The sequence below is a fragment of the Lissotriton helveticus genome, chromosome 7 (assembly GCF_964261635.1).
Source record: "Lissotriton helveticus chromosome 7, aLisHel1.1, whole genome shotgun sequence".
In the NCBI taxonomy this organism is placed as follows: Eukaryota; Metazoa; Chordata; class Amphibia; order Caudata; family Salamandridae; genus Lissotriton; species Lissotriton helveticus.
The window spans coordinates 840,467,956-840,494,303 of record NC_136068.1 but is presented as its reverse complement, the minus strand read 5'-3'; the positions used below and the strand labels follow the sequence as shown (position 1 = coordinate 840,494,303).

The 26,348-nt window shown below is 45.5% G+C and overlaps 1 protein-coding gene across 1 annotated transcript; it reads left to right on the top strand.

The window, feature by feature from the left end:
* The first annotated feature begins 2,863 nt into the window (after positions 1–2,863).
* Positions 2,864–12,250, top strand: HNRNPH1 (heterogeneous nuclear ribonucleoprotein H1). Its single transcript, XM_078653339.1, has 12 exons — positions 2,864–3,060; positions 3,649–3,755; positions 3,919–4,074; positions 4,164–4,307; positions 5,453–5,591; positions 6,156–6,331; positions 6,571–6,648; positions 6,727–6,839; positions 7,024–7,159; positions 7,404–7,487; positions 10,518–10,610; positions 11,710–12,250. The coding sequence occupies exons 2-12, from the start codon at positions 3,668–3,670 to the stop codon at positions 11,826–11,828; spliced, it is 1,326 nt and encodes a 441-aa protein (XP_078509465.1). The 5' UTR covers positions 2,864–3,060; positions 3,649–3,667; the 3' UTR covers positions 11,829–12,250.
* The last annotated feature ends 14,098 nt before the right edge of the window (positions 12,251–26,348 follow it).

The following is a 26,348-nucleotide window of genomic DNA, read 5'->3' as shown; positions in this document are numbered from 1 at the left end:
TATTTTGGCCACCATGAGTGTGGAAGGGTATGCTCAGACATGAGTCCCTTGCTCATTGCACCATCAGGATTCAAGCAAGCCGGGCCGAAGACGGCTGTAATGCCAGAAACCGGTCCCCGGAAGCTTGTTTCCTTTCCAGTGAAGAATTGGCTTGGTAGTTTGGTCTGCCCTGTTCCCATGATGCACTGGGCCAGGGACAGACTAATTTGCATATAGCCAGGTTCTGAACTGGGATGGTGCAGTGAGCTAAAAAACGGTGATGGATCAAGCCCTGATCTGTTGACTGGGTAGGAGTGTTCTGATTAACTCAGACACTCTGTCCATCACCACCCCCTTTTTGAAATTATTTTGGCCACCATGAGTGTGGAAGGGTATGCTCAGACATGAGTCCCTTGCTCATTGCACCATCAGGATTCAAGCAAGCCGGGCCGAAGACGGCTGTAATGCCAGAAACCGGTCCCCGGAAGCTTGTTTCCTTTCCAGTGAAGAATTGGCTTGGTAGTTTGGTCTGCCCTGTTCCCATGATGCACTGGGCCAGGGACAGACTAATTTGCATATAGCCAGGTTCTGAACTGGGATGGTGCAGTGAGCTAAAAAACGGTGATGGATCAAGCCCTGATCTGTTGACTGGGTAGGAGTGTTCTGATTAACTCAGATACTCTGTCCATCACCACCCCCTTTTTGAAATTATTTTGGCCACCATGAGTGTGGAAGGGTATGCTCAGACATGAGTCCCTTGCTCATTGCACCATCAGGATTCAAGCAAGCCGGGCCGAAGACGGCTGTAATGCCAGAAACCGGTCCCCGGAAGCTTGTTTCCTTTCCAGTGAAGAATTGGCTTGGTAGTTTGGTCTGCCCTGTTCCCATGATGCACTGGGCCAGGGACAGACTAATTTGCATATAGCCAGGTTCTGAACTGGGATGGTGCAGTGAGCTAAAAAACGGTGATGGATCAAGCCCTGATCTGTTGACTGGGTAGGAGTGTTCTGACTAACTCAGATACTCTGTCCATCACCACCCCCTTTTTGAAATTAGCTTCTTGGAGAAGGCCAGGACAGAGATGTCATGGTGGGTGGATCACATGGAGGACTGGAACAGCAGGGCAATCTTTTGTTCAGCTCTGGAGATGATTATAGAATCAAACGCCAGCCGGTGGGGCTGGGATGCACGATGCGGCACGATCTCTCTGGGGGGCGTTGGTCCCAGTCAGAGTTGTCCCTCCATGTCCTGACTGAACCTTCATGCGGGTCTTTTGCAATTTGGAGCTTCTCCCCAGAAAAGACAGATTGTTGCATCCTTCTTCGGATGGACAACATTCCAGCAGTTCGATATGTGAACAAATTGGGGCAGGATCAAATGCAACATCCTAGTGGAGATAGCCAAGGACTTTTGTGTTCAACATCGAATATCCATGGTGGCGAACTATCTCACAGGCCAACGCAATACTGTTGTGGATTGGCATTCCCGTCACCTCTGGGATTTCAGCGATAGGAGAATTCACCCGAAGATCTTCATTGTGATTCACCGCCAGTGAGGCCAATGTACGATCTTTTCGCCTCTTGCCTCAACCAGCTACTCCCGGCATTCTTCAGTTGGTGACCGGATCCAGAAGCATAGGTCACGGATGCTTTCCTTCAGAACTGGTCTCTCTTCCTGAGCTACGCTCCCCCTACCTTTCATTATGATTCCCAGGGCCCTTTCCTAGGTGAGGTGCCAGGGTGCAGATATGATTCTAGTGACTCCTTTCTGGAAAGCGCAAGCTTGGTTGCCGCTAGTCCTCGAATTGACTTGTGCTTGCCAGATATTTATCCCACTCCGTTGTAACCTGTGGCTGGACCCAGGGGGTCAGTCGCATTCTCTGATCCTTTTGGTACACCTCTCACTGTTGGCATGGAGGGTTTCCTGAAACGACGGAATCTCCCAAGGCTTTTGCAGGACGCTGCGGCCTTCATTGGATAGGCCTGGTCCACAGGGCCGCATTAGCACTACGCCTAAGCATGGAGGCGCTGGTGTGGTTGGTGCCATAAATGGGGTGCAGATCCCGTTGTTGTGCGTTTTTTTTTACCTCGACGGATGTTTTGCCTTCGGATACGGTCTTTGACACCCAGGAGCAAAGGTCTTCAAGTTGGACTCTGGTTGAGTCCTTTGATTCTTCTTGTTGGTTGTGATCTTATCTTTGGAGGATTCCTCAGTGATTGACTGTTATTCCCATGTGTGGTACAAAGAAAGATGACACACAATGGTTCTGAGATTATACAGGGTTGAGGCCTTTATAATTGTAAAATGTGACAGTGTGTGGTCATGGTAAATGTAGTATTTTCGAATTTAACCCGTTGATGATTGACTGCTGAAAATATAAGTGAACAAAGAGAAGCATAATCCTTACTAGAATTTAAAAAATCTTATCACGAATGCTAGAAACTGTTTTAATTTCTAACATGCCATGGACCCTCTTTTTGATTTTCGACTTGCACTGTTTTCAGCATATTTACCTTAACTATTTTCATTACAAAGGCCCTTCCAGTGCTTCCTAATTTGGCCTACTCCCTCTAAACAGTCGTTCGCTAACAAATGCGTGGGGACAAAATGGATTCCCCCACCCAGCAAAAAGGCGTCAAAAGTACGAAATACAAACGCTCTGTGGACACGGCTCTAGACTACGTCACGCACACACTGACGTTTACAATTCATTTCAAACTGGCTTTGATAGGATCCGAAAAAAATAATTCAAACTTAGTTAAATGCCCGTTTTACGCCACACCGTCCCGACCTACAAAGAACTACACGTTCCATGAGGCACATCAAATGTGACGAGATGGCGTAGCGGGCGGAGTCTAGAAATAGAAGAATCGTTCTGTCGATTGTTGTGCAGTTGCACTTGTTCGCGCAGACGTAACAGGGCGGGTCTCCTCGTTCTGTTGCTGCGCACGTCCGGGGAGGAAGCACAGGCTCCGCCCCCTGTTCACTGCGTCTGCGCCCGTTGTTTGGTTATAATCTGTCTCGGGCGTTTGTTCGTTCACTGTCCACCACGCCATAGACCTCGTTGGATCTCTTGTACCGGTGAGTGCGAAGGTTCACACCACGTTCACTTTTTTTTCCTGTTTTGTTTTTCTACGGCTGTAGATTTTGCCCCTGAAATTAAATCCTGCCTTTGAGAGCGCTTGTGTGCGGTTTCGCCTCGTTTGTCTTGCGGGGCCTGCATCGCCGCCATTTTAGGTCTATTGTGAGTCTGTTTATCCGTCGCTACGGTAAAGTTATTTGGTAACTCTTTACTGTATATTTACTGTTGTACTCGATTGCTCCATTAGTGCGGCTTTATATTTCATCACTGGAATTCAAGCAGTCTGGGTTTGTTGTAGGCAGGCCTGGGGGTCACTTACGGAAGCCGCCATTTCCCGTATGTCTCCCGTAATGGCCGCCGCAGGGGCAACTGAAGCCTTTTAACGACTTTAGCTTAAGCTTCCCTATTGTATGGCGACGTTCGAGGCAAAACCTCGCTTTAAGTAGTAATTTTCGGAAGTTGATTAAGGATGGTGCTTGTTTCGTATTTCGACATACTGGGATATTTTACCGCATTTTGATTCACCCGAAAGGCAGCCCTTGTTTTCTACGTTGTAAATTAACCATTGTTCCGTGTTTGAATTTCAGTGTCACCTTATCTCACAAGATGTCTGAAGGAGGCGAGGGTTACGTGGTGAAGGTCCGTGGGCTGCCCTGGTCCTGCTCCACCGACGAGATCGAGCGTTTCTTTTCCGGTAAGTGCATTTAGTGACGTTTTGCGACACATTGTCGGGATGCCCAGCTTTGTGAGTTTGCTTCACCGCTGAGGGAGACTCGCTTCACCTCTTAGTCTGAGACTTTACGGAAATGTGCTTCTGGTTGTTCGACCGAACAATTCATTTCACTTTTTACCCACAGAGTGTAAAATATTGAATGGAGCTGGAGGTATTCGTTTTATTTACACCCGCGAGGGGAGGCCTAGTGGAGAGGCTTTTGTCGAACTGGAAGACGAAGAAGACGTGAAGATGGCACTGAAAAAAGACCGTGAAACAATGGGCCACCGATACGTTGAAGGTTGGTTTGGAGTGGCCCATCAGAGTATATAATCCTGTGTTCCTCGACACCTATGTTCTCATAACCCGTTTTCCACTTATTTGTTTCAGTGTTTAGGTCGAATAACGTGGAAATGGATTGGGTTTTGAAACACACAGGCCCCAACAGCCCAGACACGGCGAACGATGGTTTCGCTCGTCTTCGCGGCCTCCCGTTCGGGTGTAGTAAAGAAGAGATCGTGCAATTCTTCTCGGGTATGTCGTGTTCCTGGGTAAAATTGCCATCGATAAACAGTCATTAGTTCCGCAGTATTGAACATGCGCTCCCGCGCCGCCCTTTAACCCATTGTTAACGAGTTCGAATCTGTATAGTTTTAAAAGTGGTTCTTTAAGTATCGCGTGCGCCTAAATTCCGAATGTGTACGTTTTTCCTTATGGCTGCCTTTCCCTTGAGTGCTCTACCTTCAAACCTAGAACATGCGAATGTTTTTATAAAACTTTTTTTTCAGAATGAGTTATACTCCACTACATCGTTCTATCGCATATGAATATCAGCTGCTGTTTACTCCTTCAGTACTTTGAGTGTGCAACCTGGGAACACCAGTCAGTTGTGTTATAAGAGCTACTTCTGTTTAATTTAAATCATTGTGCACTACTAATTAGTGTTAAAGTGACCACATCCGACAGGATCACATTTGTGGCCAACGTATGAAAGATTACCGGTGGTGGTCACTTCACCATGGGTGCATCAGGCAGTGTGGTCACTAGTAATGTGAAGATGGCTTTGCTAACTTGGAATGCCAATCCCAGCTGCAGCACCTCAGCACGAAATTGTTAGTAATGAGTCTCCATGACTTCACCCTAAAATCTGCTTTAAATATATTTGGACGTTCAGCCATTTTTGTCTCAATTTAAAGGTTATAAATTCTGAAAACACTTGCATCTTGAATTCACAATTTTAGCCTGATAATTCAACAAAGCAGGACGTTCCAATTTAGTAGGTAGAGATGTGAATAGAGCTATTTCTAGCTAGCCATTCTTAAACATTAATTTTAGTAGATTGGACGTGGTCATCGTTATGTATCTTACCAACAACGTTCAGTGCTTCTTTTTAGCATAACGATCTCGAAGAGATGCATTTTATTTCATTATGTGGGTGTCTGCTGTTAATTTGCTTATTGTCTGTTTGCTTTTTCACATGTTTTATTAAAACACCCTGTCGTTTAGTTACGGGGTGTGTTAATTACCTTACAGTGCCTTGATTTGTGAATGTTATAAGTACAAGCGCTAAACTACCGCACAGTGTTGAAATGATGGTGTTTTTTTTAAAGCATTAAGATTTTTGGGCATGTGATGTTAATGTTGCCCCCCACTTGGGGTTATTTGTCCTTGGGTTGAAGGGTTGGAAATCGTGCCAAATGGGATAACATTGCCGGTGGACTTCCAGGGGAGGAGTACGGGGGAGGCGTTCGTGCAGTTTGCTTCACAGGAAATAGCTGAAAAGGCTCTAAAGAAACACAAGGAAAGAATAGGGCACAGGTGGGGATGGATGGTTGGTTGGTTAAGTCACTTTTCTTATGGTATATCAATTTCACTGCTCATGGTATAACGAGTAAAAATCGATGCTCTATATTAAACGAGTTTGGTAAAATAACTTTGTTATACACGTTACCACACCTAATTGGTGAAAACGCAAACTAATATGCCATATTTCAGCCCACGCTGTCTGATTATGGTACTGTAAACTAAAATTAAAGTTTTCTTAAAGTACGTTACATTTTACATTGATAGCATAGTTTCAAATTGACATACGTTTGCGTGCTGAATTGCAAGAATGGGTTAGAATCTTAGTGGAGGCTAATTTTACTAACCCATAAACTTTGTTGTTCCTGGAGCAGAGTTTATCTCGTGCATCCAGTAACTGCACCTCTCAACCTTTAAAGGATTGGGGTGCTACTTGTATATTTTATGGCGATTAAAGATGTATATTACACATCTGTGGCTGAACTGAGTTCATTGCCAAATGCCAGCTTATTTAAGTTAGTCTCGTTTCAGCGTTTGAACTTTAGATATGGAACTAATACTTTTGTGGGCGTGTCTTAGGTACATTGAAATTTTCAAGAGCAGTCGAGCAGAAGTACGTACTCATTATGACCCCCCTCGGAAACTCATGGCCATGCAGCGGCCTGGCCCCTATGACAGACCAGGTGCCGGAAGAGGATATAGCATGGGCAGAGGAGCTGGTTTTGATCGAATGCGACGTGGAGGCTACGGTGGCGGTATGTTCATTTCAGTTGTTGGTTATCACTCGTATGCGTGTCGACGATATAGTGCCATACTGCATGGGTGTAGCTGTCGGTGGTTTCAGTGGATGCAAAAGCTTGTATTAACCGGGCTCGTTTATGTATGTGCCAGGTGGAAGTGCTTTTGTACGAGTGTTGCAATTTCAAGGAGCTGCGAGGCTGTTGAGGTTAATGGCTCACTCTGATCACGTTTGTATACTGTTCAATGTTCACAGGCTATGGAGGATATGACGATTACAATGGGTACAGTGATGGCGGCTATGGCTTTGGCACGGATAACCGATACGGAAGAGGTATAGAACTTCAGATTTCAAAATGTTGATGAAAACCAGAGAATCGGTTATAGGGCTAACTTGGTGTTTTATTTTTAGGGTTGACTGATAATAGCTACGGTGACGGAACATCAACTTTCCAAAGTACAACTGGGCACTGTGTACACATGAGAGGGTTGCCTTACAGAGCTACTGAAACTGACATCTACAACGTAGGTTTAGTTACTTCTGCTTTTCTTTTGAGTGGGTTTTTGCTTGTGCATTTAATGCATACGTGCCTACAATAATTCGAATGTCTAATTTAAAGCAACAAGGGGATGCCTACAATTTCTAGCAACTTGACTTAATCCACTGGACCAGTTTCGTCGCATCTCAACGGCTCCTTTTGCTTTTCAGTTCTTTTCTCCTCTGAACCCAGTCAGAGTACATATTGAAGTTGGGTCCGATGGTAGAGTAACAGGAGAGGCAGATGTCGAGTTTGCTACACACGAGGATGCTGTTGCTGCCATGTCTAAAGACAAAGCAAATATGCGTAAGTTTTGTTCCTTGGTTTCTATTAAACAGTGGCAACCTGTCCTGGAACCAGTAGGAACAGTGGTGCAGACTTGTGGATATCTTGCATAATTGGATTATATCGCCTTATAGTGAATGGCCAGCATGAGGGTCGTCTTTAAGTAACATTGTTTCATTTTTGTGTTCTTTAAGCTCGCTGTACTGACTACTTTCTCACGAGCTGCTACTTGATCTCGATCTTCTATTTACCCTTTTATTTCTAGAACACAGATACGTCGAACTATTCCTGAATTCTACAGCAGGGGGCACTGGTGGTGCATACAGTAGCCAGATGATGGCTGGAATGGGTATGTTTTAGTACTCCACATGCACGATACGTTAGTACTGTACAGTGTAATGCTTTGCTGAACTTGAAATTCCCCAGTTGCATTCTGCGTGCCTGCATGTTGAATGGAAAGGTGCTCCAGGTGCTGCATGTATCATTGGTCTACTGCAGCATGAGACTGTTGTGGTTGTGTACTCAGTGCAAATGTATGCTAAGTGGAAAGGCTTTGGTATAGAGGTGTTGTAGGTGGGTGGGCAGTATTTATTTCAAAGTTTTATATAGCGCGAACAAGATCTTTGCAGATATCAGAGCGCTTTACAAGGACATGGGGTGATAGCATAATAGTAGGTAATAGTTGAGGTAGTTAGGTACGATATGCATAGGTAGGTCAAAATAAGAGGTAGGTCATAGTTGAGGTAGTGTAGGTACACAGTGCATAGTCAAACAGGTACGCCAATAATATGAAAATACATAAAGAGGGAGCATATACTTTAAGCGTGCTTAAACTACTTTTGTAAATAGCATAGAGGTAGGCATAGTTGAGGTAGGAGAGTACAGGGTGCATAGTCACGCAGGAGAATCAGTAGTATAACAGTAGGTAATATTTGAGGTGGTGTAGGTAAAGGGTGCAAAGTCAGATAGGCACGTCAATAATATAAAATAAGATATGCAGAGAGGGAACGAATACAGTCAAGTGAGTCGATAATACAAATACACCAAGGGGTTAGGAAGGTAGTACAACGCGGAGTCCTGGAGGTACAGAATAATAGCTCATGTGTATTTCGCCATTTATTTATTTATTTTGAAAGTTTTATATAGCGCGGACAAGATCCTTGCGGATATCAGAGCGCTTTACATGGAAGGAGTACATGAGGGATCATAGTTCAGAGATAAAACATCGTCAAACAAATAAATCAAAAGAAGCAATCAGTACAATCAGGTCATGGATAGGGTGCAATATGATCTAATGATCTGTGCATTAAAAACAAATAGAGGTATAATACTGCAATAAAAGGCATACATTCACTAGTTGATAATAATCTAACATAGGCCATTTCTTAGGGTGCTATATGAGCTAACGATCGGTGCATTATAAACAAATAGAAGTATAGTACTACAAAATAAAAGGCATTCACACGCTAATTAATAGTAGTCTTTCTAATTAATAGTAGTATTTCTTAGGATGCTATATGGGCTAACTATCGGTGCATTAAGAGTGATTGGAGGTATGTTACTGCAAAGTGGCAAACATTCGCTAGTTAAAATTAGCCTAATGAGTGTTTCCCAAGGGTGAGTTCAAGTGGTGAAAAAGACTAGTCCAGAATGGCCGACAGAGGTAGAGAGAGAGGGAGAGACCAGTCTAAGATGGCAGCCAAATGCAAGGATTCCAGAGTTTGGTTTCTCTTTCTACTCTGGGGATGTCTAATTAGTCCATCTTCCATGTTGATTGAGGGGGGGAGCAGAGTTCAGCTTCTATGCTGCTAGATGGTGGCTTATCTCTGTGTTGCTGCTCCCTGACCGCGTTGGTATGTAGCTTCATGGTGGGCAGGGGGGCGATTTATGGTTCCAGCTTTATGGCCCCAGCCAGGTTAGCAATGAAGAGTGAAAAGCCCGCGCAAATACCAGTCACATAGAAGTCCGGGCAAAGCGTAAAACAAAGCCTGCATGAATGTTTGATATGATGTGAATACAGGTAGTTGCCCTTCGCGTCGCCCCAAAGGCTGTCTAAATAGTTTTGTGTGCTGTATTCCAGGCAGGGAGTGGAAAGACCTGCAATGGAACTTTGGTGGATAGCTCAGCGTACAATTACCTTAGAAATCACCACTGACGCTGCTGCTCCCATCAGGCTTCTCCCAAGTTGCGCAGAGGGTGCCCCCAACACACCGGTAAACAGAGCATACCGGCCGTGGGAGGGGGGGAAGCCTCCTGCCCAAAACGCTGCCACAAACATCCAAACACTGTCGCACCAGAGCCGCTCCAGATGCCCCCATTCGGTACTCACCGAACCACTGGACGGCGGGGGGGGCCATGAAGATTGCTTTTACTTTCTTAAAAAGTTTGTTGGAGGAGATGAGCCTGGTTTCAGGAGGGAGTGAGTTCCAGATCCTGGGCGCCATTCCTGAGAAGGAGCGTTTATAGGTTTTTACCTTTCGAAATCTTCGAGGCTTCAGCAGAAGATTGTTTGTGCTTCTAGTAATTCTAGAGCTGCCCGAAATTGTCAGTGATGAGTCTTGCTGCAGCGTTAAGGGACGCTCTTTGGGGTGCCGTTGTGGTTAGGGGGAGCCCACAGAGGGCGATGCTGCCGTATTCCATGTGCGGGAGGACTATAGATTGTACTGCAGTTCGAAAGTCTTTGGCTGGAAGGAAGGGTTTGAGTTTTCTCAAGGTATTGATTTGGAAGTTCGCTCCTTTGGTTGCCTTGCTGATGTGCTGCTGCATGTTGAGATTGGCGTCAAGTGTTATGCCTAAAGATTTTGCTGAGTCAACGATGGTAGGTTGTACATTGAGAGCCGTTAGGTGCTTGAGGTGCTTGAGCCAAGTTTGAGCGGTAGAGATTTTTGCGGGCGGTGAGATCAGGAGAACTCAGTCTTCATCGCATTGAGTTTGAGGTGATTCTCTGCCAGCCAGTATAATATGTATAGATGTGTGCAATTAAATGGTGAGTATGGTTAGCTTTCCTGGCTTAACGCCTCTCTTCGCCACTTCTGATACAAGCACATCGCAGGGGGAAAAGCAAGGCTGCACCAAGTTTAGCAACTCGGCGCCAATGCAGCTGTCTGTGCAGGGGGAGGATTGTTTGTGTGGGAAGGTGCCCCTTCCTGCACATACAATCCTAAAATGCCATTCTGTCACTCGCGTGCTGCTTCATGCAGCACAAGTGACAAAAGGCTTTCTCTTAAGATTGTCATAAGGTGAAGCCCGCAGAGCAATTTTTTGAATTTGGGCATTTTAACATGTTCTGCATGGTTCCTGCTTTAGAATGAACTGTTGAGCAATTCCGCCAGGCACATCTTTCAGCGTTTGTTCTAAATGTCATTGGTTTGTGCAACAGGGAGCCAGACGAGTTACGGAAGTCCGAATAACCAACCTTTAACTGGAAGCTATGGTGCAGCGTATGGAAGTCAGGGCAGCATGAGTGCGTACGGTAAGTAAGCTTGTTGGGTGCCATTGTATCTTACACAAGTAACTCCAATGCAACTGTGCGAGCCCCATGCTTCAATGGGCGAAATTGAGTCCGGGCCCATGAGTCTTGTACTAAGTGCCAGCAATGTATCAATCACATGGATTTACTTTAGCAGCATGAATCATTTTTCTGAATTCACATAACGTGCATTATTCCGCCATCTCGTGGTTGGATCCTGCATGGGAATCCAGAAAACTTTTAAAGCTACTACTGTGAAGTGCCCATTTTGTTATGATTTGATGTCCTGCAATTAGGTGACAAATTGTGGCAACATGTTCACGCCGGGGCTTAAGAGCCTCTGAATATGCTAGGGCTTAAATCTTTCGGTTTTACCTTCTCTGCGTAATTGTGGCATAGTTAATTGCGAGCACGTTCGTAATGCTAGATAAAGCGGAATGGTCTCACTGGTTTCTGAGTAACTGCTAGCACACTTAAAAACTAGTTTTAACTATAAAGCATCAGGCTATTACCAAAGTGAAAAAGTGCATCGCCTCTTTCTCCAATTCATCATATTGTGATAGCCACATCTCTTGCTGCTAATGATTTAGTTCCTATAAGTGAAGTATACCAGACTGGGTTTTCAGATTTACAAGTAGATGTCCAGTGCAGCCACTGGGGACATCAATGGGATTACGCATTTTTTGGTTTTGGCATCAAACGTGCGTGAATGGTACTTTAGCGAAATTGCCATCAACATACACTAAATATTTTTTTGTAACTGGTCTGACCTTTTCAGTACGCTTTAAAGGAGCAAACCTATGGCCATATTACAAATACAAAAAAACAAGCTTACACTTGATACATGAAAGCTGCAGATCGTGTCCCTAACAGGAAAAGCTTTGTTAATAATTCATACAGGCCACTTCAAACCTTTTATGCTTATCTTGCTTTTTTAACGCTTGGTTTACATAGCTATACAGTGATTCTATTTAACCTAGCTACCCAAAGAAGTTGTGCTGCATGAGGGCTGAAATAACGTGTATTATAAACATGCCACTTGCTGTCCTATAGCCATAACAATGTACAGTGTATTTATTTTAGTTTTTTAATTTTGTTGCAGGTAGCCAGAGTGGTTTGAGTAGCAGCTACTACAGTAATACCAGCCGACCGTCCTTGGGTGTAAATGGAATGGCTGGGATGTCGAACATGTCCAACATGACTGGTGCCTGGGGAATTTAAATGTTCATTAGACTTTTAAAAAAAAAAAATGCAATACAAGCTTGTCATTTATGCTTACTGTAAGTGTAATCGGGACTGTTTTATTTTAAAACACAGAATTAAACAATGGATGCAGGGTTAGACATTCATTTTCAATTATCTATTCCATAGACAACAGTTGGCACATTTTGGTTTAACTGTTGGATTGTAAAGTTACCCTTTTACCTGTTCTACTGTTTCGAATGCATGAGAAGTCTTATGTAAACCCACTCGTATGAGAGCTTTAGTTTAATTGCATTTTTTTCGAGAACAGTTATAAGGGTTTGGCTTTGGTGTTTGTATGAAATTCCAAAGCCACGATTAATCTTGTGTTGTGAAGCCTTTTGTTTGGTGTACTGCGCGATGTAAAGTGAAACTTGTTAAATAAACCTTTTAAATTAAAATCTGTTGTCCTTTCAAAGAAAGTGGTTGTAGCCTAAGCCTGCTTACTGCTTGGCAATGTGCCCACCTGACAGATCTTTACACTGATCAGCTTCTGATAGGAAGAGTCGTCTTAAGTGCTGTGTATTCTAGGCAGTTCTACAGTTTGGCCTTCAAACCATGCGAGATTTGGTGGTGCAAGCCTTATTGGAAGCAGTAGACTGTTGTGATAACCCCATTAAAAAAAGTTTCGGAGGGGTATACTACTAGAAGGCAAGACTTGGTACAGAAGTGTTGTAGGTTGGCCTCTGGTACTATCCGACACGTTGGACTAATGGTTATTCTAGCTACTGGGGTGCCAGTGCGTGGATGCTCGAGGGACCATATCCATACAGTACTCTAAATGCATTTTTTTCCCCATGGTAATCTTTTGAACTGACATAGCAAGGCCATGTCACTTGACAAAGTGAGTGTAATATGATGGTTGTTGGAACTGCTTGCTGGACCTACCCCAGCCCCATTTGTTTTATAAACCCCGACATGAAATTGTCTGCATTTAGGTGACAATCCCAATTTTCCAATAGCTGGCATAGGGTGGAGCTTTAATGTTGAAGCCTAATAGTTGTGCGGTAAACACTTGTTCAGTTGCCACAAGCAGTGTATTAAGATTTTGTTAAGATTAGCTTGTGGAATTAAATTGGCGATAACGTATCTGAGATGCAGAGTAGTAGTTGAGCTAGTTGTATGCCAGCTCAGCTAAACATTTGTAGATGGAAGACATTGCTGACAAGCCTATCCAATATAAGGTGTAATTATTTTAGAATTGTTACTTAATTGATGGAGTCTCTGAATGAGTAGTGTAGTAAACCATATTGTAAATACATTGTTATTTATACACTGCATTAATCCCATTATATCCGGGATTGGTTTACTATGTCATGACTGGCTCCAGTTGTGGCTAAACAGACTTTCTTTGCTTTCAAAATATTGCGGGGGCTTAGTCATTTTTCTGTACTGTCGAGTTAATGGGGTTTAAGTCCTTGCAGAAGCCTAGATACCTTATTTGATTTGTAGGTAAATGTGTTCAGGGTGAATAAGTGTCCACCTCAAAGGAAGGCGAAGGCCAGCACGTGCTAGATGTCAAAGAAAATGAACATCTGCTCAATCTCTGGTGATGTTGCACATGGCTGTCAGGCTTAAAGGTAATGTGTACATAGTTACACAACTCCACAACCATTTTTAATGTAAAGTGAAATTAAGTGCAAGACCAACGTGCCAAATTCAATAAGGGCGAACTGAGACCTGGATGCAATTTGTGGCTGGTCCCACGTCACGAGAGGGCAGTTGGAACACCTTTGAGCAAAGACCTAAATAAATCCTAGTAGCTACTTACTAGTCTACCGTGCAGCTATTCAGAAGCAGTGTTCTATTGGTTACTACCCTTCCCCCTCTTAAAAAGCGCTCACCGATGTCACACAGGGCATGGGTCTATCTCTGAACAGGGAGGGGCTTCTGTGGACAGGACCATTGCCTGCTGCTGCTTCTGGGGACCCAGGTTCCTGCATCCAGCACCCCCACTCTAGAGTTACCTGGTCATCCAGGCCTCCACATCCAGAGTCCAGTCTACCACCCCAGACAGGGAATCCAAGAGGGTGGATACCGTTGGCAATTTTTTTTTTTTCACCAGCCTTGCACTTGTCTGTGTACACAGCATGCCTTTTGGGCCGATACACCCAGTTTGGGATTCTGTTATGCAAGGGCTGCCCATGGTGTCGGAGGGGGCCTGAGTAATGCGGACCCAGGCTATTGCAGGGATGCAGCTAAGCTCACCATGGGCTGTGGACTGGATATGACTTGCTAGGTAGGGAGATTGTCAGTGGCGCGCCTAGCTGAAATATACGGACTCAGTTCTCAAAAGGTTATGGAACATCTGGGCTAAAGTCAACCTTGTGGCTCCGGATTGGGCTGGAGAATTGGGGCATCGAGAGCATTGTCATTAGTCTTTTTCGGGAGATCTGTCACAGCGGCAGGGCAATCTGCCCATGCTTTGCGTTCATACATGGATTATTGAGCAGTGGTTACTGACCAGTCTATGATCTCCCTTCTGAAGTCTGTGATGTCATTGTGGCAGCTAGGTGTTCCTCAGCAGAGACAGTATGCACCTGCCATTGGGATACATTTGTGGCTTGTGCTACCAAACATGTAGATCCTTTTTGCACCCTCGTCTGAGGTTTGTTCAACTCTTAGCCCAGCGAGGCTTTTGTCTGGGCATAGTTAAATGGTATCTTTAGACCATCCCAGCTTTCTTTTGGTTCCTGGACTAGCCTTTCCGGTTTGTCACCTGTTGTGACTCCTTTTCTAAAAGGACTCCACGTTTCCTCTGAAACCCTATGCTCCAATGGGATGTGAACCTTATCTCAAGGTTCTTAAAGTGCTCTTCCTTTGAGCCTATGCCCAACTGCCCTCTGACAACATTCCAATTGTAATGGGCATTAGGCAGTTTTAATGGTCAAAGACCTCAAATCCTAATTGCTACTGGTCCACTGTGCAGCTATTCAGAGCCAGGAGTTAGTGTGCCCTTTTGGCTATTACTACCCCCACCACATACTTTAGCAGCCCTAATACTGATTACATCAGTCGGGAGGGTTAGCGAACTGAAGGCACTCAATGCATCCTCCATTTAATTATTTTTAGACAAACAGGTTCAGAGAACACATGCTGCTTTCTTGCCAGGAGTGGTGACCTCTTGTCATGTTGGCCAGACCATCACACTACTGACTCCAATGAGAAGACTCCATTGACTAGATCTAAAGTCTTCCTATTCTAAATTGATTGTCCTAAGAAACATAAGGTGGATGATTAACTTCATTAGGTTTGCTGGGGCAAAGAAAGGTAAAACTGCAGATGCAGACCATCTCCAGATGGATTGTACTCCGCATTAAGATCTGCTATGCACTGGCCTAAAAGCAACCTCCTGAGGTTTTTTGGCTCATTCATCCAGAGCCAAGGCTGCAACCACTGCATTAGCTTGTGGAGTTTCTATTCTGGACGTCTGTTAGTGAATGTGTGCAGAAAGGCCCAAGTTGCAGCCTAAGCATTACTGTCTGAACAGTCTGGTCTCTGGCAGGAATTCCGGACCCATTCTGACACCTGTGGATAATCAATGGTAAGGAACATGCAGCTAGATAGTCTATAATCGGATAATCTTATGGTAGAGAAGTAACTTGTTCAATGGGTCTTTGAAGTTGAGGGTACCAAGTTTCAGCTGTACAGAATGGTGTCACCAGGACAAGCGTGGATTTGTCCTTCCTGAAACAAACCAATGCCCTGAGTATCATTGCAAGTGAAGAAAATGAATAACCTTTTGTATGCAACCACAACTGAAGTAAATTGTCCACTGCCTCCACTTGTGTCCAGCCTCAAACTGAAGGTGAGTAAGCTTGGCATTCAGGAGAGACAGATCACCGGTAAGGGACCCCAGAGGTGGTTGGTTTGAGTAAAACAAATTTGAAGCCTCAATCTCCTGCAGAAAACCCCCAATTCTACTACCGAATTTACTAATCCAAATAGATGCTCTGCTCAGCGAAACATTCTTGGCCAAGATCTGCAATTTTCTTAGAGCGAGAACCTACTAATTTGTTTTTGTTATTCACAGCCCTGCCCAAAACATTTTATGGCAGAGTAGCCTACAAGTAACTCACATGAATTTATATGCAGTTGTACCTTGTTTCAAGACCACTTCCAGTGTTACACACTACTTGCATTGAGCTCAACCTGTTCGGTTCCTATGTGACTAAAGTTCTATCTAGAACTGGGCCTTAAATAGTCTTCCCTTCCAGGCCTCCATTTGAAGAGCCACTAGACCAATTCCTCCCTTGCTTTTTCTGATAGGGAAATTAAAGCATATTGCAAGGAGGGACACTGCAACTCTTAGCGCAGCAGATATGAAGATGGGCTACACCTCAGGACATCTTTCTTTTAGCCCAACCTGTTCCAGTGGTATAGAACACCATTGCTGATCTGTTGAGCTGCTGAGATCAACAAATGGGAACTTCAGCCACAAGTTCTTCACCCGTTCTTTCAGATGTAGGGACGACATCAATACTCTAGATATGTCTATTCAACACGTCATAGGGTACTTATTACACCTCCAAAGATGTAACCTAGCGTACACATCTATTAGACCGCATCTTGCTGCCATTGCAGCATACCTACAAAATAGACTACATCTATCTTTCTTTAGCGTACCCGCCATAAAGGCTTTTATGGAGGGCCTCAAAAGAATAATTCCTCGTAGAGCACCACCTTCACCGTTGTGGAATTTAAACATTGTTCTCTCACGGTTAATGGGACCTCCATTTGAAACTTTACATAAATGTGAGTTGCAATTCTTAACCTGGAAAGTTGCTTTCCTAGTAGCTATTACTTCTCAAAGAAGAGTTCGTGAGCTACAAGTATTAACCATTCAAAAACTTTTTTTTGCAAATGCATCATAAGGTTTTTCTCTGTACCAATCCTAAATTTCTTCCAAAAGCCATTTCACCCTTGCATCTCAATCTGTAGAGCTACCAGTATTCTTTTCGCAGCCACTGTCGCAGAAAGAGCTCTTCATACTTTAGATGTCAAAAGAGCATTGCTTTACTACATTGAAAGAACACAATCCTTTCATAAAAGTAAACCACTTTTTGTGTCTCTCACCATACAAAGGTACTTCCATATCAAAATCGGGTCTAGCTAGGTGGATTGTCAAATGTATAGAAATTTGCTACCACAAAGCTAAAGGTACATTATCTATTCCTCCTTAAGCCTAATCTACTAGAAAGATAGGGGCTTCAATGGCACTTTTAGAGAACATTCCCCCTAGATGACATGCAAAGCAACCACATGGTCTACACTGCACGCATTCACAAAACACTATTGTGTAGATGTGCAAACCAAACCACAAGCTACTGTGGGCCAGGCTGTACTCAAAACCCGGGTTCAAACTACTGCAACAGATATGGGTGGTTGCTGAGAAGGGTGGGTACTGCTATACAATCTATGCAGTGTGTAATCTGCAGCTCATATGCCTTGAATGGAAAATGCTACTTACCAGTATGCATCTGTTCTTGGCATGTAGAGCTGCACCCGGCTACCTTTATCTGTTCCAGTATTGTTAGATACAGCTTACATGAGCATCCTTCCTGTTTCTTAACTCCATTTCCCTACTGGTGATAAACCATCTAAGGATGTAGCTGATGTGCATGCACACTATTGTCCAAATGAGGAGTCGCCTTTTCAGGACAAAAACGGATGACATCTGGGCCTAACACTAGGTGGCAATCTATGCACAGTGTGTAACTCTGCAGCTCTACATGCCAAGAACAGATGCATACTGGTTAGTAATATTTTCCTTCTGATTGGACAGGCTTAGGGGATGATCACACCATGCTCCGTTGTAGTAATTTTCTTATGTAGGAAGATGGCTCTGTTTAGAATATACCAAAGTGTAAGGTAGTGTGCACAGTCTAGTGGATCCCCAGAGGCTAAAGTAGATACCTTACTCTTTTGTGGTAGTGTGGTTGAGCAGCCGGGCTTATCAGAGGGCTGTTAACTATTTGTTGTACACAATCAGGCAAGAAATGGTTACACAAACTAAAGTACTGAATCTCAGAACAATTGTTTTGTATAAAAGTGTTAATTTACTTTAAAGGCAGCACCTAAGCCACACCGGGGTGACCCAGTGCAGGGTTGAAACAATATCTGGCATCCAGTGCAATCCTATGGAGATTATTCTTTTTGGAAACTGGCTGCAGTGGTTAGACTGAAGTGTGCAGACGGAAATTTTGCGGGTTTCCACAAGTTCAAACAAATATATGCAATAAATTCTTTTTCTTTGGTCACTTTACTGTATTCAAGTCATCCAGATAATTCTCGACAGCCACCATGTGTTTCGTCACAACCGGGAGGTCGTCCTGCGACTTTCTCAAGGCTGTGTGAATTTAAGAAAAACAAAGACCAGTATGTATATTGGGAAAACAATCCCGTAAGCCCAAACCTTATTGGTTTCAGGACCAAACCAAGTGTATCGCAGGCATGTGGTGGGAAAGATAGATGAATTAACACAGAATGTACACCATAACACAATGTACCTCTGTGAAACAGTATGACCCAAATATCGATGGAGAGGCCAGTGTTAAAAAAAAATAGTGCTAGGTAACATAATTCCCGAAGTCAAGACAGATTTTTCTGTTGTAGGCGTGATCGTGAAATGTGAGTAACCAAGCAAACGATCATGTTAAGTGTAGAGCGTGCACTGGAATGGTGGGTGATATAGGTGAGCTCTCGTATGGGTGGAAAATCCTTCTACCTAGGGCCCTCGCTATCGTAAAGCTTTAAAAACTGGGCTGTTCAACATCTAGACACTCCTTTTTATTTATCCCTACTTACACAACTCCACTAATTCGTGCCGGCAAACCCTTTGTGGGTAGCTGCTGTGCGTTATAAGTGTAATAATAATTAGACCTCCGCACTCTGCACCCAGTTCTAACCCCAGAATATAAACACCCACAAACTTGTACTTAACTGTTAACTTCATTTCTCTCCATAGGAATGCAATGACTGTTTATCCTTAAATTGTTTTAAGTATGGAGTTTTGTATGAAACACAAACTGCAAATGTACAAAAACTGATTTATCTACCTTTTCTCTAGGAAATGTCCCAGTGTGATATTTAGGCATGTCACACGGAGTAGAAAAAGTAAATTAAAAAGTAACGTTCTAAGTAATCTGTCAACTGAAAAGTAATTTTGAAACCTTGATTTACGTGTAATTCATTCAACTGCATTTGAACCTGCATTCAAAACATTTCACCTGCACCAGGCTTGGCTTAGTTCTAGAAATAAAATAACATGATATTTTTAACACCTGCAAATTGGTCTGAGTTCAGTCTTTGAGTGTGTGACATCCTTTGCTGCCTGAGTGTGTACAACAAATGCTTTACACTATCCTGATAAAGCCTTACTGCTCACTACCACAAATGGAGTGATGTGCTATCTACTTTTACCTTTCATTGGGGTTCCACTGGACTCTGTGCAAACTATACCTCATTTGGTATAGTGCAGCGGTGCCCAAACATTTTCAACCCATGGCTCCCTTGGCTTATTGGCTGTTGGCCGCGGCTCCCTATTATGTTTCTTACGGAAACCTGGCTTAATACCCACTCTGCAAGCATTCTTGATCTCCTCGTACCCCAGAGTTACTCCATCCTCAGGAAAGATAGACCCATCAAGATAGGTGGGGGGTAGCTATCATCTTTAAAGACGAACTACAGCTCTCCCTTATCGCCGTAGTCTCCTCCCTTGAATACCTTGTAACTGAACTCAAAATACAGGGCTCCAACCCCATCCGCCTTCACAATATATATATATAACCCCCCTGGAAATCCCCATCTAACCTGCTTACTCAATCCCTACCTCTAAAAACATCTTCCTGGGAGATCTTAACTTCCACTGGAATGATACCCTCAATCTCCCCACTCTCTAACCATCTCGAAATGAATGAACTCAACCAAATCTGCCAAGCACCAACCCATGCCAAAGGAGCCATCCTTGACGCTATCATTAGCAGCAAGGATCTAGCCCTCCTATCTAACATCATTCCGACCATCACCTCATCCTGTTCTCCATAACTACCCATACCTTCCCCCCGCCCACCAAAACTATTAAACCCATGAAACTGACCAGAAATCTTAGCCACATTCCTCCCGGCGTTCTTGAATCTAGCCTCCATGCCCAACTTATCGCCATCCCCCCTCCCTCAATGCGAACGAGCTAGCTGAACACTTTAACAAAGCTATCAGTGACACTCTTGACATACTAGCCCCGCTCAAACTTAAAAACCAAAGAAATATCCCCTCAAAATCTTGGTTTAACACAGCTAAATAAGGAAAGACGTGCACTCAGACAGACGGAGAGATCCTGGTGACAGCACTCCTCCCCTTCCAACCTTGCCCGCCTCAGACTTGCTAGGTCGTCATACAAAAAACACATCTTGAGACAAAAAGCTTCCTTCTGATAGATACAGCTGCCGTGTGGATTCCTCACCTTGTGAATACCCCTTTGCGTCAGCAACATTCGGAAATTCTTTTTTCGTAGCCTCGCGCCGACGTGGAGTCCTGACGTCATAGAGACACGACCTCGCTCGCGACTCGGCTGACGTCACTGACGCCTATAATAGGCCCACGCCGGCGTGATGACATCAGTTCCCTTTTTTCCGCGTCGTCGACGCTAACGGTTTCGGGATACTCTGTAGCCTTAGTACATTGTTACTTCGTTTCTTCAATTCTCCATTCTCAGATATTTCTGTTCTACTGTCATGTCGACAAAGAAGACCGGTTTTAAGCCTTGCAGAGAATGCGGGAAGATGATGTCCATTACGGACCCTCACCAAGACTGTATCTGGTGTTTAAGCTCGGATCATGACGTCGATGGTTGTTCATCATGTCAAAAGATGAATCCGAAGGCTCTTCGTGAGAGGGAGTCTAAACTTCTTGTTGCCAAACTTAAAGCAAGTAAGGTTAAAAGATCCTCGAAGCATCCGAAGAAGTAGAGGTCGAGATCCAGGTCAAGGTCTCGAGAGGCGTCGGCCTCGAAGTCATCATCTGGTCATGCTTCCGGTTCCCACAAGAAGCATAAGAGGAGACATGGATCCCGTCATCATTCCAGATCGAAGTCCCCCAAAAGGATGAAGTCGAAAGTGATTCCTCCTCATGAGTCGGATCGAGAAGGTGAGGCTTCACCTTCACCTTCGGAGTCGATGGTCCATTCTCCGACTCCAGTTCCGGATCAGACTCAGACTCCGTCTCCGGCTCCGGAGGACACCGATGGAGTTCCTGTTGAGGAAGAGGTTTCGAATCCTGTTGAGGAAACAGATTCTAATGTGCCTCGAGGTCAGCCTAAGCATCCACCATTCCCGACTCCAGGTCAGGACCCTTCTGCGTTTTTAAACGCGATGTATGGTGTTTTCTCGAGGTCGTGGTACCCCTCTGGAGCGCCTTCGGGTCCCATGGGTCCTATGGCTTTCAATGTGGGTGTTCCTCACTCTTATGCTCCAGCACCCTTCATGCCATATATGCCGGCTCCGCCTCCGCTGTGGCAATATCGGGTTCCACCAAGATCGACGCTGATATCGACGCCGGCTCGGCCGAAGTCGACGACCCCGGTTCCGGCGTCACCGACTCCCTTGGATTCTATGGGGCAGCCTTCCAAGCCCTCTGATTCGATTCCGAAGTCTGCTCCGACGCCGTCGAATTCGGCGTTGGATTCGACTGCACTTTGAGTCAAAATGAGATCTCGTAGAGAAGCTCAACGACTTCTGGAGGAGCAGAGAGTTAATGATTCATCTTCTGAGGTGGAGGAAGGTGAACTGGAAGGGGATTGTTTCGAAGACCTGGCGGATGCTAGTGGTCTTGAGTTTTCTCCGGAGTGGTGTTTGCCTTCTGGACCTGATGCTCCCTCCAGGGATGTCCAACCTTATCATGTTGTCATGAAGAAGGCAGCAGGACTTTTAGGTCTGACTTTGCCCTCTGTCGAGTTTAAATCGAATTTGTTGACAGAGGTCCTCCATTCTCCTAGTTCGTCAGTAGAACCTTTGCTTCCATTTAACGATGTTATCGTTATCGTCGCATCCTTCCCCTGAAAGTTTGGTAATTCAGGCCGCTTGCTCTAAAAAGTCGGTTGGGGCTTTTCCGCAGGTGCCTGGCGACAAAGAGGCCAAGAAACAAGATCAGGTTGCGAAGAAGATTTTTTCTTTGTCTAGCATGGCTTTGAAGTCTTCTAACGCCACTTGCCTCATGGGAAGATACATCCATGCTCTTATGGACTCTATAAGTTCTTTGGTTCCTGAGGCTAGTAGAAAGGACTTTGAAGAAGCTTTGTCTGACACTCAGGCAGCGGCTCGTCAGGTCATCCAAAGTCGACTTGATACAACAGATTCTGTGGCAAGGATCATGGGCACGGCGATTGCCACGAAGCGTTCAGCCTGGTTGAAGTCATCTGACTTTTCAGCGGATGTGCAGTCTGCATTATTGGACTTGCCTTTCTATGGCGAGGGGCTTTTTAGGAAGAAGGCAGACGCGGCCTTGGAGAGATTCAAGGACAGCAGGGCAACTGCTAGATCTCTTGGCCTTCAGGTCAGGGGTTCTACGGCCAGAAAGTTTAGGGGGTTTGGCCGCTCTTCCTTTCGGTCGTATAGACCTGCTCAGCAGCAACAACAACAACCGCAGCAGAATACCTTGTATAGGTCTTACAGAGGGAAGCAGAGAACACGTCCTCGAGGTCGTCAAGTCTCTTCCTCCTCCACCTCCTCCAACCCCCCAGCCACAGAGAAGCAGCCCTAGATCTTCCATTCAGGATCATGTAGGCCCAGTGGGGGGGGTCGGCTTGCCTACTTTCTACGAGATTGGGAATCGGTTACATCAGATCTTTGGGTTCTCAATCTCGTAGAAAATGGGTATGCCCTTCCCGGGAATTCCCTCCCAATTACCCTCCTTGCCAGGGATATTGCTCAGAGGAACATCTGTTACTCCTACAGGAGGAAGTCCAAACACTTTTGAGAAAAGGTGCGATAGAGGTGGTTCCAGAGCAGGAAAGGGGTCAGGGATGCTACTGCCGGTATTTCCTGATTCCCAAGAAGGATGGCAGGCTTCGTCCGATCCTGGATCTCAGGATCTTGAATTTTTATGTGAAGCAGGAGAAATTCAAGATGCTCACCCTTGCTCAGGGTTTTCAGGCTCTGCTGGAAGAAGACTGGATGGTGTCACTCGACTTGCAGGATGCGTACTTTCACATCCCAATCCTGAAGTCGCACAGGAGGTATCTCCGTTTTACGGTTGGGTCACAACACTACCAGTTGGCGGTCCTTCCGTTTGGACTTACTACTGCACCTCGGGTCTTCACCAAGGTGATGGCAGTGGTGGCGGCGCATCTCAGAAGATCGGGGATTCCGGTATTCCCGTATCTAGACGATTGGCTGATCAAAGCGGAGTCGTCAGAGACTGTGCTTCATCATCTGCAGGAGACAACCCAGTTGTTGTACAGGTTGGGTTTTTCGATAAATGTGCCCAAATCTCACCTGGTGCCCTCCCAGCGCAACCTGTTCATAGGTGCGGTACTGGACACTACTGTTTGTCGTGCATTCCCTCCTCCTCAAAGGATTCGCGACATACGGGAGTTGATTCCTTTATTTTACAATGTAGCGGTCGTTCCAGTCCTGAAGGTCCTTCGCCTGCTCGGTCTGATGGCTTCATGCATTCTGTTGGTCAACCATGCACGCTGGCACATGAGGGCACTCCAGTGGTGCCTCCGCAGACAGTGGTATCAGCACAATGGAGATATCAGGGAGTCAGTGAGGATCTCCAGAGAAGCTGCAGCGGATCTGTCTTGGTGGGGCGTGGAAGGCAATCTGTCCCAAGGAAAGCCTTTTCATCTCCCCCCATCGGTGGCCACGGTGATAACGGATGCATCCACTCTCGGGTGGGGTGCTCATCTGGGGGATCTGGAGGTCAAGGGTCTTTGGTCTCCAGAGGAAAGGTTGCTTCACATCAACCTTCTAGAATTGCGGGCGATACGTTTGGCGCTCAAGGCCTTCCTCCCTTCCCTTCGCGGTCGGTCTGTTCAGGTCCTAACGGACAACACGACTGCGATGTGGTACATCAACAAGCAGGGAGGGGTAGGGTCGCAGTGTCTCTGCAGAGAGGCTCTGCGTCTCTGGTCCTGGGTTCAGGACCATCCGATTTGTCTGATGGTGAATCATCTGGCCGGAGTGTTGAACGTTCGTGCAGACAGTCTCAGTCGGCAGTTCTCTGCCGACCACGAGTGGAGGCTTCACCCGGAGGTGGTTCGCGACATCTTTCGGATGTGGGGGACTCCTCGGGTCGACCTGTTCGCCACTTGCGAGAATGCGCACTGCCTGTCATTCTGCAGTCTCCAGTATCCGATGCAAGGAGCCTTGGGGGATGCGTTTCAGTTGAGTTGGAGGGGTCAACTCCTTTACGCGTTTACCCCCATACCTTTGATTCCTCGGGTTCTGAGGAAGATTCGCCAAGACCGGGCCCAAGTCATATTGGTCGCCCCGGATTGGCCAAGAAGGGTGTGGTATACAGATCTACTCCACCTCTCCTCTCACCCGCCGCTCCGTCTCCCTCTCAGGGCAGACCTCCTCTCTCAGATGGAGGGGCAGGTTCTACACCCCACCTCCAGACATTACACCTTCATGCCTGGAGATTGAACGGGGCAACCGGATTTCTTTTTCCCTCCCACCTGACGTTGTGGATGTCATCTTGTCAGCCAGGCGTGACTCCACTAAGTCTATCTATTCTTATAGGTGGGCGAAATTTGTCTCGTGGTGTGGGGAAAAGTCTATTGACCCTTTGAAAGCCCATCTGTCTGACGTTCTCCAATTTGCCCTTTCTCTGGCGCAACAGGGTCTTGCTGTTGCCACGGTGAAAGGTTATCTTTCAGCGCTGTCGGCATTTCTGTTTGCCTGACCAGCCCTCTCTTTTTAAATCACCGGTTGTTTTAAGGTTTTTGAAGGGCCTCACGAATAAGTTCCCTCCTACTCCTTTTATTGTGCCTCAGTGGGACTTGAATCTTGTGTTGACCTTTTTGATGGGTGCTCCCTTTGAGCCTCTCCACAAATGTCCCATGAGGCTTCTTACCCTTAAAACAGTCTTCCTCGTTGCAATAACCTCGGCAAGGAGGGTAAGTGAGCTTCAAGCTCTTAGTCACAAGCCCCCCTTTCTTGACCATTCATGCTGATCGAATGGTTCTTAGGACCAGGGCTGCTTTTCTGCCTAAGGTGGTAACTCCCTTCCATCTAGGGCAGTCCATTACCCTACCTTCTTTTTATCCTCCCCCTCACCCTTCTAAGGAGGAAGAGAGACTGCACCGTCTGGACCCTAAGAGGGCGGTGTCCTTTTACTTGGACAGATCCAAGGACTTTCGTTTGGAAGACCAGCTCTTCATTGGGTTTGCTGGCTGCAAGAAAGGAAGAGCGGTCCATAAAAGAACCTTGTCGAGATGGATCGTCCTCTGCATAAAGATCTGCTACTCTTTGGCCGGTAAGGAACCACCAGAGGGTATAAGGGCTCATTCTACAAGAGCTAAGTCTTCGACCTCTGCATTGGCTAGAGGTGTGCCTGTAGAGGATATTTGTAGAGCGGCAACTTGGTCTTCCCTCCACACTTTCGCAAAGCATTACTGCTTAGATTCCGAAGTGAGGAGGGACGGTCACTTTGCACGCTCTGTCCTTCAGGATTTCCTGGTCTAGAAGAGTGGACACCCTCCTCTGGGAGTGGGGACTGCTGTGGGACTCTATTCACAAGGTGAGGAATCCACACGGCAGATGTATCTATCAGAAGAACAAGTTACTTACCTTCGGTAACGCTTTTTCTGGTAGATACTATATCTGCCTGTGGATTCCTCACTGACCCACCCGCCTCCCCGTTGTCCACTCTTCTGTGCCAGAGTTACTGTTATGTAATGTGTGTGTGTGTGTGTGTATGTATATATATATATATATATATATATATATATATATATATTGTTGTCAGGGAAATGTTTCATTTTCTTTCCTGCATTTACTTTACACTGTGTGTATTTGCCATTTCTATTGTGTACTGCGTATACTGTATGCTTTTCTACTGTCATTGGTCCGTCCGTGTGCCTCGATGGCACGGAAAAAAGGGCGGAACTGATGTCATCACGCCGGCGTGGGCCTTTTATAGGCGTCGGTGACGTCAGCGGAGTCGCGTCTCTATGACGTCAGGACTCCACGTCGGTGCGAGGCTACGAAAAAAGAATTTCCGAATGTTGCTGACGCAAAGGGGTATTCACAAAGTGAGGAATCCACAGGCAGATATAGTATCTACCAGAAAAAGCGTTACCGAAGGTAAGTAACTTGTTCTTCAGGACTCAACTAGACTGAGCTAAGAACAGGCCTAGAGAACTGTTCAATATCGTTCGCAATCAAACTGCTTCTGTTCCCCATGCTCCACCAGCCTCGACGACTAGATGTGAGGAAATAGCTCTATTTTTCTCTGACAAAATAAAAAAGATTGAGAAATCCTTCCTCCCCCACTGTG